This window comes from Corvus moneduloides, chromosome 12, assembly GCF_009650955.1.
Source record: "Corvus moneduloides isolate bCorMon1 chromosome 12, bCorMon1.pri, whole genome shotgun sequence".
Taxonomy (NCBI): Eukaryota; Metazoa; Chordata; class Aves; order Passeriformes; family Corvidae; genus Corvus; species Corvus moneduloides.
Window position 1 is genome coordinate 1520585 of NC_045487.1, and position 11968 is coordinate 1532552.

General features: G+C 62.4%; 2 protein-coding genes across 4 annotated transcripts; one reads left to right on the top strand and one right to left on the bottom strand.

The window, feature by feature from the left end:
• Nucleotides 1-667: 667 nt before the first annotated feature.
• Nucleotides 668-4642, top strand: APRT (adenine phosphoribosyltransferase). 3 transcript variants are annotated; one of them, XM_032121954.1, is made up of 6 exons: nucleotides 668-787; nucleotides 1203-1306; nucleotides 2268-2401; nucleotides 2650-2684; nucleotides 3198-3276; nucleotides 3547-4642. In XM_032121954.1, the coding sequence occupies exons 1-6, from the start codon at nucleotides 708-710 to the stop codon at nucleotides 3574-3576; spliced, it is 462 nt and encodes a 153-aa protein (XP_031977845.1). In that variant the 5' UTR covers nucleotides 668-707; the 3' UTR covers nucleotides 3577-4642. The 3 variants fall into 3 exon arrangements, with proteins under 3 accessions (XP_031977845.1, XP_031977843.1, XP_031977844.1); XM_032121952.1 differs by lacking the exon at nucleotides 2650-2684 and having other exon boundaries at nucleotides 671-787; XM_032121953.1 differs by lacking the exon at nucleotides 2650-2684 and having other exon boundaries at nucleotides 761-846.
• A 1460-nt stretch (nucleotides 4643-6102) lies between these two features.
• CDT1 (chromatin licensing and DNA replication factor 1) lies at nucleotides 6103-10774 on the bottom strand. The gene is made up of 10 exons (XM_032121951.1): nucleotides 10312-10774; nucleotides 9760-9897; nucleotides 9447-9664; nucleotides 9055-9249; nucleotides 8790-8935; nucleotides 8410-8513; nucleotides 8020-8208; nucleotides 7213-7347; nucleotides 6897-7098; nucleotides 6103-6812 (listed from the first exon to the last, which is right to left on the bottom strand). The coding sequence occupies exons 1-10, from the start codon at nucleotides 10669-10671 to the stop codon at nucleotides 6649-6651; spliced, it is 1851 nt and encodes a 616-aa protein (XP_031977842.1). The 5' UTR covers nucleotides 10672-10774; the 3' UTR covers nucleotides 6103-6648.
• Nucleotides 10775-11968: the final 1194 nt, after the last annotated feature.

Genomic DNA, 11968 nt, shown 5'->3' on the forward strand with positions numbered 1-11968 from the left:
TATCGTCCCTCGTGGGGGATGGTTGTAACAAACACAGAACGACTCCAGGAGTTCACACGAGGTGACGAGGGATGGAAAAGCAGGAAATAGTGAAGTCCTGAGGAGCTTGTGGAAGGCTGGGCAGGGTGAGGGGCTGGAAGTGGATCCCCGAGGCAGGGGGCTCCTTTCTGAGGCAGGGAAATTCAGCTCCACACGGAGCAGATACCTGAGCCTGGGGCTCCATCCATCGCAGTGCCAGGGCTCCACGCACGGGGGAATTTGGGCTCCGTGCTTGAGGTGTCAGAGCTCCAAGCACCAGGGAGCCAGGAGTGCTCATACCGGGGGTATCGATGTGTGCGGGGCTACCACCCCTCCGTGCCCCGCGGGGCTCGGAGCCCTGGGATCCCTCCGTGCCTGGAGCACCAGAGCTCCACGCCCTGGGAACTCGGGGCTGTGTGCACGGGGATACCAGAGCTCCGTGTGCCCGCGGGGCTGATACTCCATGCCCCCAAACACCGGGGGGACTGGGGCTCCAAGGCCCCGGGATACCGGAGGGACTCCTGCTCCATGCCCTGGGGTACCAGACGTGGGGACAGCCGCTCCACGCTCCCGGTCCCGCCCGCACACTGCGGTGCCCGCCGCTCTGTGGGGCCGCCCCGGGGCGGGCGGAGCCGCCCCTCCCGCCGGGCCGGGCCGGAGCTGAGGCGGCTGCGCACGGCGGGGCCGCCATGAGCGACGAGAGGCTGCGGGCGGTGCGCGACCGCGTCCGGCCCTTCCCGGACTTCCCGGAGCCCGGCGTGCTGTTCCGGTGCGGCCGGGGATGGGCACCGGGATGGGCACCGGGATGGGGATGGGGCCGGACCGGCGGTAGGACGGGGACGGGAACAGGATGAAGATGGGGGCGGGGATGAGGACGGAACCGGGACAGGGATAAGGATGGACCGGGAATAGGAGCAGGACCAGGGCCAGGGGTGGATCGGGAAGGGGAGCAGGACCGAGACTGGAGCCAGAACTGGGGATGGAGCCAGGATAGGGCCGGGGATGGCGCCAGGACCAGGGCTGGCGATGGGGATGGGAGCAGGGCTGGAGCCAGGCCGGGCAGCTCCTGTTCCCAGTGCCCGTCCCTGCCCTGGCAGCACCAGGAGCCTTCCCCGGGCTCAGCAGCTCAGCGTGTCCAGAGCAGCCCCCGCAGGTCCCTCACTCCCCGCCCTCTCTCACTGCAGCGATATCAGCCCCTTGCTGAAGGATCCTGTGGCGTTCAGGACTTTGATTGATCTTCTGGAGGATCATTTGAGGGCGTCTTTCCCCAAAATCGACTTCATTGCAGGTGAGTGTTGGTTGAACATCCCTGGGGCCGGGGCAGAGCGGTGTGTTCCGGGTGGGAAGTGTGGGGTGGCCCTTCTGGAATGTTGTAGCCCTTGGACGCGAAAATCACCTGAACATTGGCCTGTGTCGTGTGGTAACACGGGGGCAGTTTATACCCTTAACCTCCTGCTGTAAGTTCCTGAAGCACTGCTTTGGGTTGTGTGCCCTCTGATACTTCAGTGCCAGTTGCACAATTCATTGTTAAAAAAGAGGGAGCACGCAGAGCCTGCTTGTTTTCCTCAGGGAGCCTCTCCAGGCCAGCACAGGCAACCTCTGAGGTGTTCACCTGGCCCAGGGCTGAGGAAGGCAGTGCTGGGGCCGGGCCACAGCCCAGGGTTCGGGCAGCACGGACCAAACCTGGGCCAGGTGTCTTGTGATAAGTGAAGTCTGCCCAGAGGGACAAAGTCCCTGCTTGTGTGGCCGAGCTGATACCGGGGCTCTGCTGGGTTTATCTCTAAGGAAAAGGGCCAGAGGGGAGGGAAATGGGCTTTTGGGGCCTGTCAGCAGCACATCTGGGTGACACCAGGAGTGTGGGCTGTGTTGTCAACCCTCAGAAGTGACTTCAAGAGCAAACTGCTGTTAGAGCCCCCCTGAATGGGAGGATAAAACGGAGGGGTCGTGCCAAGACCCTCCCCCAGTGAAATGGCTCCAATCTGAGCGATGGGACAAGAGGAGAAGGCTTCAAGTTGCACCAGGGAGGATTTATGTTTGATATGAGGGAAAGTTAAATCACTGAGAGGGTGATCAGGTATTGTAACAGGCTGCCCAGGGCAGTAGTGGAGTCACCATTCCAAAATTGTGTGGATGTGGCACTTGGGGACATGGCTCAGTGGTGGCCTTGGCTGTGCTGGGGAATGGTGGGACTCGATGGTCCTGGAGGCCTTTTCCAGTGTGAATGATTCCCTGATTCCTGTGCTACCCAGGCCTGGACTCCCGTGGGTTCCTCATTGGGCCCCCTCTGGCACAGAGGTTGGGGATCGGCTTCGTGCCCATACGGAAAAAGGGGAAACTCCCTGGTCCCACCGAGTCCGTCTCCTACAGCCTGGAATATGGCAAGGTAACGCCTGGGAGGAGCAGGGGCTCGGGCTGGGGGCCAAGGAGGGCTTGGGGAGGGAGGTCCCAGACTGGGTTTCTGTTGCCGTGGATAATCCAGCAATGCACAGCCCTTGGGAATGGCTGAGCTGGCCCCGAGCCACGGTCGCTCCCTTTGTGCCCGGGGGTGATGTTTGGTGCTGTGCCGTGATTCTTGTGAGGGGCTTGGTGCTCAGACTTGGTGCTAAATGGCTTTCTTTGGCTTGAATTCAGGGGCATGACCACGGAGAGTGTTTCCCACTCTGGCAGTAAGTGCTGTAAGTCAGAGCCGTCCCGCATGGCTTCCCACCCTCCTGCCCCGTAACCCCGCGGCTGCTCGAGGACTGAGCCTAAAGCTGTGCTACTCCCACTAATCACTAATGGCAGCAGAACCCCCAAAGCCAGGCCTAAGCCGTGAGGATTGCTTGGGCCCACCCCAGCACATCCAGACAGGTGCCAGCTTGGATCTGGCTCCAGGTAGAGCTCCCCAGTGCATGACAGGGGGTTTTCCTCGCCAGAGAACTGCTCTGGGATAAGATTCCACCGTAACTCATGTGAAGGAAGTTCAGGATCTTGGCGTGCCAGAGGGTTGGCCCAGCAATCCTCTCCCTGCTCTCTATTTCCATGGCGCTCCGCTGTAGCTGGAATTTCGGGATTTTAGGTGCTGAGTGTTCAGGCTGATGTCGCTGAGGACTTGTCTGTGTTCCAGCATGAACCAGCGGCTCGTGAGGGGTTTCTCTCCGAGGCCAGGTTGAAACAAAGCTGCTCCTTGCTCCCTGCAGGCTGAACTGGAAATCCAGAGCGACGCGGTGGAACCGGGACAGAAGGTGGTCATTGTGGATGACCTGCTGGCAACGGGAGGTGAGGGAAGCACGTGTCACCCACGTACACCTGTGTTCATGGAATCATGGAGTGGCTGGGTTGGATAAATCCCATCCAGTCCCACCCCCTGCCATGGGCAGAGACACCTCCCACTAGCCCAGGTTGCTCCAAGGCCAGTCTAACCTGGCCTGGGACACTTCCAGGGGTATCCACACCTCTCTGGTACCCACAGGCTGTTGGCAGCAGCAGGGCTGGCTGTGGGGCTGGAAGCTGCCCCTGGAGTGAGGATGTTTCTGCTCCCCTCCACAGGTACCATGTGTGCTGCCTGTGAGCTGCTGAAGAGGCTGAAGGCCAAAATCCTGGAGTGCCTGGTGATCATAGAGTTAAAAGCCCTGAAAGGGTCAGAAAAGCTCAATTCCATCCCTTTCTACTCCCTGCTGCAGTATGACTGAGAAGGAGCGAGAACAAGGGAGCGCTGGGAACAAATCTGGGGCTTCATTCAGTGACTCTGGGTGTCACGAGGGGGTGGGCAAGGGGGTTAAACGCATAGTTTTGAGCATGGCCAGATGCTCCTCAATCCTAGATTTCCCAAACACTGAGTTGAGTGTAAGGATCCCTTCTGGAGTTCATCCTTTTGCAAAGAAGGAGCAGGCTGACTGGGGGGATGGAGACCAAGGTGCAGCTTCACTGAATCTGAGGTTTCTAGGAGACCAAAGTGACAACGTTGCTGCTGAGGCAGGAGAGCTCTGACAGGGCACCAGCATTCCCTGAGCTGGGCCTGTCAGCCTCCAAGGAACCTGCTGAAAAATTCCCAAAGAAACACAGGAGATGGGCAAAAAGCAGTTATTTCTTTAAGGGACAAATCCTGCTGTATTTGACCTCAGGGGATGGTCCGGGTGTTCTGTGCTGTCACTCACACCAGAGGAAGCTGCTCCTACATCAGGGCTGTGCTTGTCCAGGAGAACAAAGTGCCTGCTGTGTCCCTAAAGCAGGATGGTGCTGGTGGGGATGAGCTCAGTCGCTGTTTTCCTTCCCTGGACTCCCCAGGCACCTTTTGTTCCACACCAATTCCCCATCTCCTGCACCACATCCCCCTCCCTGTGCTGCTGCTTTTCCTCTGCTCTGCTGTTTTGGGCCATCAGGCTGCTGCCAGCTCAGAGCCTGCTCTTGGGGGGAGTTTGGGGTCGGGAGAGGCCACAGGAAAGGTGTTCAGTGGTCTCAGGTGTGTGATGGATGATGGGGGCTTTGGAGATGCTTCCTCCAGCATGATTCAGTGTGGTCACAGCCAAATCCCTGTGTGCCGAAACTTCCACAAGCCTGAAAACATCAGGGACTCTGTCCCTGGCCCAGCAGGGACTGGACTCACGGGTAAAATAAATATTGACTGATTTTTATGTTTTCTAAACTGTCTCAGAGCTGTTCTTGCAGTGGCTGAAGCCGTGAATGACCCTTGGGAGTGTCTCCGTCCAGCCCCAGGTGGTCAGTGGAGCAAGGTTGTGGTGTGAGCTCTCACTAACCCCCCAAATGCTTGGAATTGTTTTCCAGGGAGCATTCAGGTACCTTTTCTTTATACCTTGCACCCACCTCTGGCTGGAGGGGCTTGGCCAGCTCAGCTGGTGCCACCTCCCACCCTGCCCTTCCACTTGTAAGGACTATTCCAGCTGTTTTTGTCCCCATTTCCTGAAAAGCCACCTCGATGCCTCTCAGTTTACGCTGAGGAGCAGCATTCCCTGGGGACCCAACCTGTCCCAGGGCACTTGTCCCACAGCCAGCCCCGTGGGGAGCCAGGGCAGGCAGCACCTCACAGGCCTGGCACCAGGAGAGGGTCCCTGCTGCGGGGGAGAAGGGAAAATCAGTTCCACCCCAAAGAGCCTTGGAAAGCAGCTGCGTGCCAGGGAAGCAGCGTCAGCCCCGCCGGTGCCAGCAGGTGACATCAGGGAACGTGGGGACGGTGCCCTGGCCCTGGCTGGGCTGCCAGCAGCCCCTGATGTCATTTGCTTGGAGAGATGAGGCCAGGCAGGGGCGGCTTCCAGGTGGGAGAAGGGTTTTATCCCGAGGAGCAGAACAGGAGCTCACTGGGAGCTCTCCTGGGATGTGAGTGTGGCTGCCAGGCTGCTGATTCCAGCTGCTTTCCAATCCTGCTCCTCGGCTCCAGCTGCTGAAATCCAGCTCCTTTCCACCACGGGGAGGGCCCTGAGCATGGCTGAGCCCCCAGCCTCACAGCCAGCCCTGCACATCCCTCCAGACCCCGGGCCGGGTTTAATCCCTTCTCCTCCTCCCTGGAAACTGGGCACGCTCCTGGCCAGCAGTGGCGAGTAAGGGCCTGGAGGAGGAGGAGGAAGAGGAAGGCCTCCTGCTCCTTCGGGAAGTGCTGTGGGATCTCAGATGCTGCCAGACTTCAGGTGGAGAATCTGCCCAGGACCAGCATGGGATGGAAGGATGAGGGAGTCACCTGTCCCTGGTGTCCCCAGCTCCAGCCAGCCTGGCGTGAGGTGTGTGTGACGTGGCCCTGGGCAGCTCCCACCCCTCCCCTGCGCCCACACTGCCCCGACCCGGGCGCGGTGCCAGCCCAGCACCTCTGCAGCCATCCTCACCCTCTCTGTCCCTCTTCCCAAGCCACTTCAGCCAAGTGGCCTGGGATTTCCCCTGGGAAAAAGCCCCCCCCGGACCCCTGTCAGCCCTGCCTGCCCCTGTCCCTGCAGGGGCCGCTCCCCCCTCCACATTTACAAAAGCTGCATTCAGCTCCCTGCAAGCCCACGCTCACTTTTTCCAGTGAGTCTTTCTCCAGGAGCTGGATGAGGACCCAGCCCTTCCCGGCGCCAATTGCCATGGAGAGCCACGAGACAAGGCAGCGAGGAAGAGCACTGGGTTAACACAAGTCAACTATATTTAAAACATTTAATACAAATATGTTTTGACAAGTCCTGTAGTTGTTTCCAGCCAGGACTGGAGGATGCGTTTTCCCTCCCTTAAAAACAGAACGAGGCCCGAAGCTCCAAAAACATCAATTTGTGACATTTTCTCTCACTCCTTCCCACCTGTCACCCTCTCAGCCTGCCCCGTTCTGCCTTCGCCCCACCAGGACCCAGTTAATGGAAGAAACCTCCAAAACTGAACCTTCAGGAGACCCCTCATGCATTGAAACTTCAGGAGAAACGGGAAAGGAGAGGAAGACGTTCCTCAGGGTAGGGTCGCTTTCATCATCACCCCAGGACTGCTCAAGGATTAGGGGACCTACAATCCTCACGGATCCCACCACAGGGATTAGTTAAATTAAATTAAGGCATTTTGCCCTTGCTCAGGCACCCCTGAGGATGAGCCTCCTGCCAGCCCACCCCAGGACCCGAGCACTGTCGGGATTTGCTACATTTCAAGGAGATTGCACAGAGAAAAACTCAACCCCTGAGGGGCTCAGAGGGCTCCGGCCTCCTTGGCCGCCTTGTTGAGCCTCTCGGTGACGAGGCCCAGGTCCTTCTCTTTGTCCAGCTTGACGTAGGTATCCGTCCTGAGGGCGTGCACACCCACCCAGTCGGGCAGCAGCTCGGCGAAGAGCCGCACGTGTTTCTCCATCTCACCTGCGGCGAGGAGCACCAGGGTCAGAGCTCGCCTCCCCGCAGCCCCTTCCTCCCGCAGCAGAGATTCCCCCCGGGAATTCCTACCGGGCGCCACGAGCTCGGGGCAGCTGTCGGCCAGGCGGGCACAGAGCAGCTCCATGCTGAGCGCCGGCTTCTTCTCGGCCACGAAGACGCTGCGCAGGATGCGCGCCATGGCCGGCAGCCGCGCCAGCAGCGCCGCCCGCTCCTCCTGCCGCGCGTCCCGCGTCAGCAGCGCCTGCAGCCGCCGCGCCTCCTTCGCACGGATCTGCGGGACGGCAGGGATGGGTGAGCACAGGCAGCACCCCCGGGCCCTGAGGGGACGGGGTGGGCACAGGCAGCACCCCCAGCCCCGTGGCTCGGCCAGGACAGGGTGACTCACCCGGTCGAGCAGCCCTTGGGACACCCCTCGGAGCGCGCTGGAGGTGCTGGCAGGGGCTGGGGCTTTGGAAAGCGCCGGTTCCCCCGCACCGGCTCCGGCCGTTCTTAGGGCCAGGTTGGCAAGAGCTTTTTCCATCTGCTCATGTGGAAGAGGGAGGAGGAGCTGGGTTACAGTTCGGGCTGGAGGAAGGAGAAGTTTCCCCTCTGCCGCCCCCGCCATCACCCGGCAGCCCAGCGATCCCAGCCCAGTTCTCCTGATCCGTCCTGCCTGCACCAAGGAGTTCGGGGTGCTTCATGGAATCCTGCAGTGCTCTGGGTGGGAAGGGACCTTAAAGCTCTTCTCATTGCCACAGGGCAGGGACACCTTCTGCTATCCCAGGCTGCTCCAAGCCCTGTCCAGCCTGACCTTGGGCACTGCCAGGGATCCAGGGGCAGCCACAGCTGCTCTGGGCACCCTGTGCCAGGGCCTGCCCACCCTCCCAGGAAACAATTCCTTCCCAATCTCCCATCTATCCCTGCCCTCTGGCAGTGGGAAGCCATTCCCTGTGTCCTGTCCTTCCATCCCTTGTCCCCAGTCCCTCTGCAGCTCTCCTGGAGCCCCTTTAGGCCCTGGAAGGGGCTCTGAGCTCTCCCTGGAGCCTTCTCTTCTGCAGGTGAGCACCCCCAGCGCTCCCAGCCAGGTTTGTGTCCCGCCCACCTCCCTCTCACTGCGCTCCCAGCCCTGTGGCTCTGAACGACCCTTCCCACCCCTCTGGTCACACCTTCCCAGAGGTGGCACAGACAGAGCCAGCGCCCAGCCCTGCCTCACCTTGGGGCTCAGCATCCCCCGGGCCGTGCTCAGCACCTCCTGGGCCGTGCTCAGCCTGTCCTCCTGCGGCGCCCGCGGCAGCTCCGCGGGGCTGATGTCCGGCACCTCGTCCACGTTGAAGCGGGGATGCCAGCGGGTCAGCTTCTCCTCTGGCACCACCATGGGAGGGCTGAGGGCAGCCAGGAATGCCTGGAGAGAGGTGAGAGCTGTGTCAAGGCACCAGGAATGGGGAGGCAGCCACTGCTGCCCTGTGCTCCCAGCATGGCTCGGTGACACAGGGATCAAATTCAGAGCCCATCTCCAAGAGGAACCACCGTGTCCTTGAGCCTGGATGCCACCCCACTCCTAGAAAGTGACAAGCCCAGAGCCAGGGGTGCCAGGTGCCCTCACCCTGTGGTGCTCCCTGACGATGTTCACCAGGCTGCGGTGGAATTCCCTCCGGCGCTCCAGCAGCCGCGACGCCGACAGGTGTGGGCGCCCGTCCACCTTCTCCTCTGCAAGGAGGGACACGAGCGTCACCCACAGCACCCTGGAGGGGCCCAAACCACGGGAGCCTCAGGAAGGATGGGATCAGAGCCCTGCCATGAGCTGAGTCGCTGCCACAGTTACTGCTCCACCATCCTCCTCCCTCTTGTCCCAAACCTGTTCCCCACTCCCAACACGCACAGGGGCTCCATTTAATGGACCAAGCGGAGAGCATCCCTATGGATCCAGGGATCAGCCAGGTCTGAGCGTACCCCAGCTCTCAGGCACCCCAAAACCGTCCATACCTTCCCCTAGCACCGGCTCCAGCGTGAGCTGATAGTCAGATTTCTTCCCGCCGCTGCCAAAGGTGGGGATGTTCTTCTCCTGGCGCAGCCGGTACGAGCCGGGATACACGGCCTTGATCTGCCCCAGGTGCTGCTCCTCGAACTGCCTGTGGCAGCACCAGAGAGGTTGGGGACCCCCAGAGTCACCAGCCCCAAGAGCTTCAGCTGGGACCCCAAAACAGGCTGCTGGGACCCCAAAACGCAGTGCCCACCGCTGCCAGCTCACCTGCGCATCATGTCCTGCACGCCCTGCTTGACCTTGGCAAAGGTGACGGTCTCGGCGCGGTTGAAGAGCATCCCGGTGATGGTGTCCACGCTGCGGAACATCTCTGCCAGCACCCTGAACTTGTAGGGCAGCGTGAGCCCCGGGGGCAGGTCCTGGGCCAAGGTGTGGAACCGCTGGTACGCTGGGGGCTTCTTGCTGCAGGGAAGGACAGGACAGGGGTCAGGGTCCCGCCAGGATGGGTCCTGCTGCTGACTCAGTGCCCACCTCCCAGCCCAAACCCCTTCTCTGAGTAGGTATCGGGGTCACATCACCTGGGGACATCGGTGTCCCAATGCTCAGAGCCCCCACACCCCTCAGACGCCCCTCAAATCCCTCCTGCAGCTGCTCCTCACCCGGCCTCTCCCGCAGGAGCCGCTGCCCCGGTGTCCCCGGCCGGCCCCGCTCCCGCTGGGGCTCCGCTGCCCGCTCTCCTCTGCCGGACGCGCAGCTCCAGCTGCCGCACCCGCTCCAGGCGGCTCCGCAGGTCACTGCTGGTCCCGCTGGGGACAGAGGGAACCTGGCCCAGCACCTTCATCCTCTGCAGGCGGTCCTGCAGCTCGGCCACGTCCTCCTGGGCAGGGAGGGAGGGAGGGGACACAGGGTCAGAGCGGGACACGCAGCACCAAACGCACCCAGAGCGGGAGCAGAGCCAGGAGCAGCCCGTACCCGCTGCAGGCGCCTGGCTGTGCCCGGGTCCTGCCCACGGCTGGGGGAACCGGTGGTGGTGGCCAGAGGGGACACGGCCAGGTCCCGTGAGAGGGGTGTCAGGGGTCGAGGAGTGGCCGGAGGCGAGGAGCTGGTGGCCTGCAAGAGAGAGGAGAGTTAGGGAACGTCCAGGGAATCCACCCGCACGGATCCCTTCCCCTGTGCCCCCCAAAGTCTTGCAGCGGGAAGGGGAGCCATAGGGGGGCCTGCAGTAGGGGCAGGGGGCAAGTTCGGGGGCAGAGAGGCTGAAGGGGGCAAATTTTGGGGGTCCTGCACTTGGGGCAGGGGTAAGTCCGGGTGAGGGGGGGACTGTGGATCAGGAGAAGGAGGGGCAAGTTCTGGGGGTCCTGCACTTGGAAAAGGGGTCGAACACTCGCGGGGGCTGTTGTTTTAGGGTTCCACACCCACCCACTCGCCCCCCCACTCACCCCCCCACGCCCTTATCCTCCCCCATCCCTTTCAGGGCCTCATCCCAGAGGAAGCGGCACATCCCCGACCCCACCATCTCCCTACCGCTGCCGGAGACCCCGGCTCCGCATCCCGGGGCAGCTCCAGCCTCTTCCGCGCCGACTTCCCGCTCGGTTCCCCGAGCCGGGCCCCGACCGGCGACTCCGCTTCCATCTCCCGGCGGCTCCGCTTCCTGCCCGCCAGGCCCCGCACGGCCGGGGAGCCCCCGCGGGCCGGGGTACGCGGCGAACCGGGCAGCGGCAGCGAGCGGGTGCTGAGCCCCGCCGGGGAACCATCCTCCTCCTCCCGGAGCACCGAGGGACCGGCGAGGGCGGCCTTGAGCTGGCGGCCGCCGCTGCGCTTGGCCGGGGCTCCGGTGGTCGCTTTCGTCTGGCCGAAGAAGTCGGTGAGGCGGAGCTGGGCCATGGCCACGGTCCCGGTCCCGGTCCTGGTTCCGATCCCGATGCCGGTGCCGGGGACACGTGGGGCCGGACCCGCGCGCTTCTCGCTTGGCGGGAGCCCGCGCGCCGAGGCCCCGCCCACCGGGGGCGGGGAGAGGTCACGTGAGATGAAATTGGCGCCACTCGGCTCTTAAAGGCGCCGCGTCCTCGGGAGCGGTGCCGCACATGGGGGCCCGGGGGGTCCGGGACATCTCCAGGGTAGGGGGGCTCCAGCATTCCTGGGTCAGGGACTGGCTGATGCGCCATGGGCAGGGATGGAGGTTGCCCACTCCAGCAAGTAGGGCAAAAGCAGGGAGTTTACATCTGCAATGGTGCTGGTGGTCACCCCCTCCTGTGTGCTCCCCAGTGCACGTGCGGCCAAACCCTGACTGGGTTCCATCGAGAGCTCCATGGTGGCATGGAGACCCTCCAAGGTCCAGCGATGGGAACGAGGGGCTGTGGAGGCACCTGCAGCATCCCCCTGCTGCAGCATTCCCTGCCCCACACTGTGGCTCTGTGCTGTTGGCAGTGCCCGGCACTGGGAGAGGCCTCCTGCCCATCCCTGCCAGCGCAGGCACTCAGGCCGTGCCCGCAGCACTTTACGGAGCCTCACGGATGTCTCGCATCTCTCGTAAAACCTGAGCGAGGCCGGCAAAGTGCAGTGGGGCCGGATTCAGCTGCGCAGGGCAGGGCTCTGGGGTGCCATTCCCGGTGCCCATTTGCTTCAGCAGCCTCCATTCCTGGCCTGGCTGCGGGTGCTCGGGGCTGGGTTGGGAGCGAGAGGGTGGTGCAGGTGCCTGCATCACCCTTTCCTGGATCCCTGCTGGCTGGGGGGTGCAGTGGGGGAGTGGCAGGGGTAATTCCCATATCCAGCAGGTCTCATGGACACGGTGTTAATGCTGAACTTCGCATCTTTGTGGCGACAAGGGTTTAATTGACACGAGCAGATCCCTCTGGACGCCAGTGATGAGGGTGGATGCAGCCGCGTCCCCGTGATAAGGATGCTCTCGCGAGGGGCTGTGCCTGCCAAATCCATGGATACACACACTCGGGAGCCATCAGGCCCCCTGTGGTTTGGGGGTTATGGTGTGGGCAGGGGTGCCTGGATGGCTGGGGCTTGGGCACATTTGGGGTGGGGAGAAGAGGCCCTGGAATTCTGGAGGGAGCCCAGAAGAGAGTGGGGAGCAGTCCAGCCATGTGCCAGCTGGATGCCAGTTTATTAACCGTGTTGGGAAAACAAGCGCAGGGAAGCCAAGGAATGTGGAGAATTTCATGGGCTGATG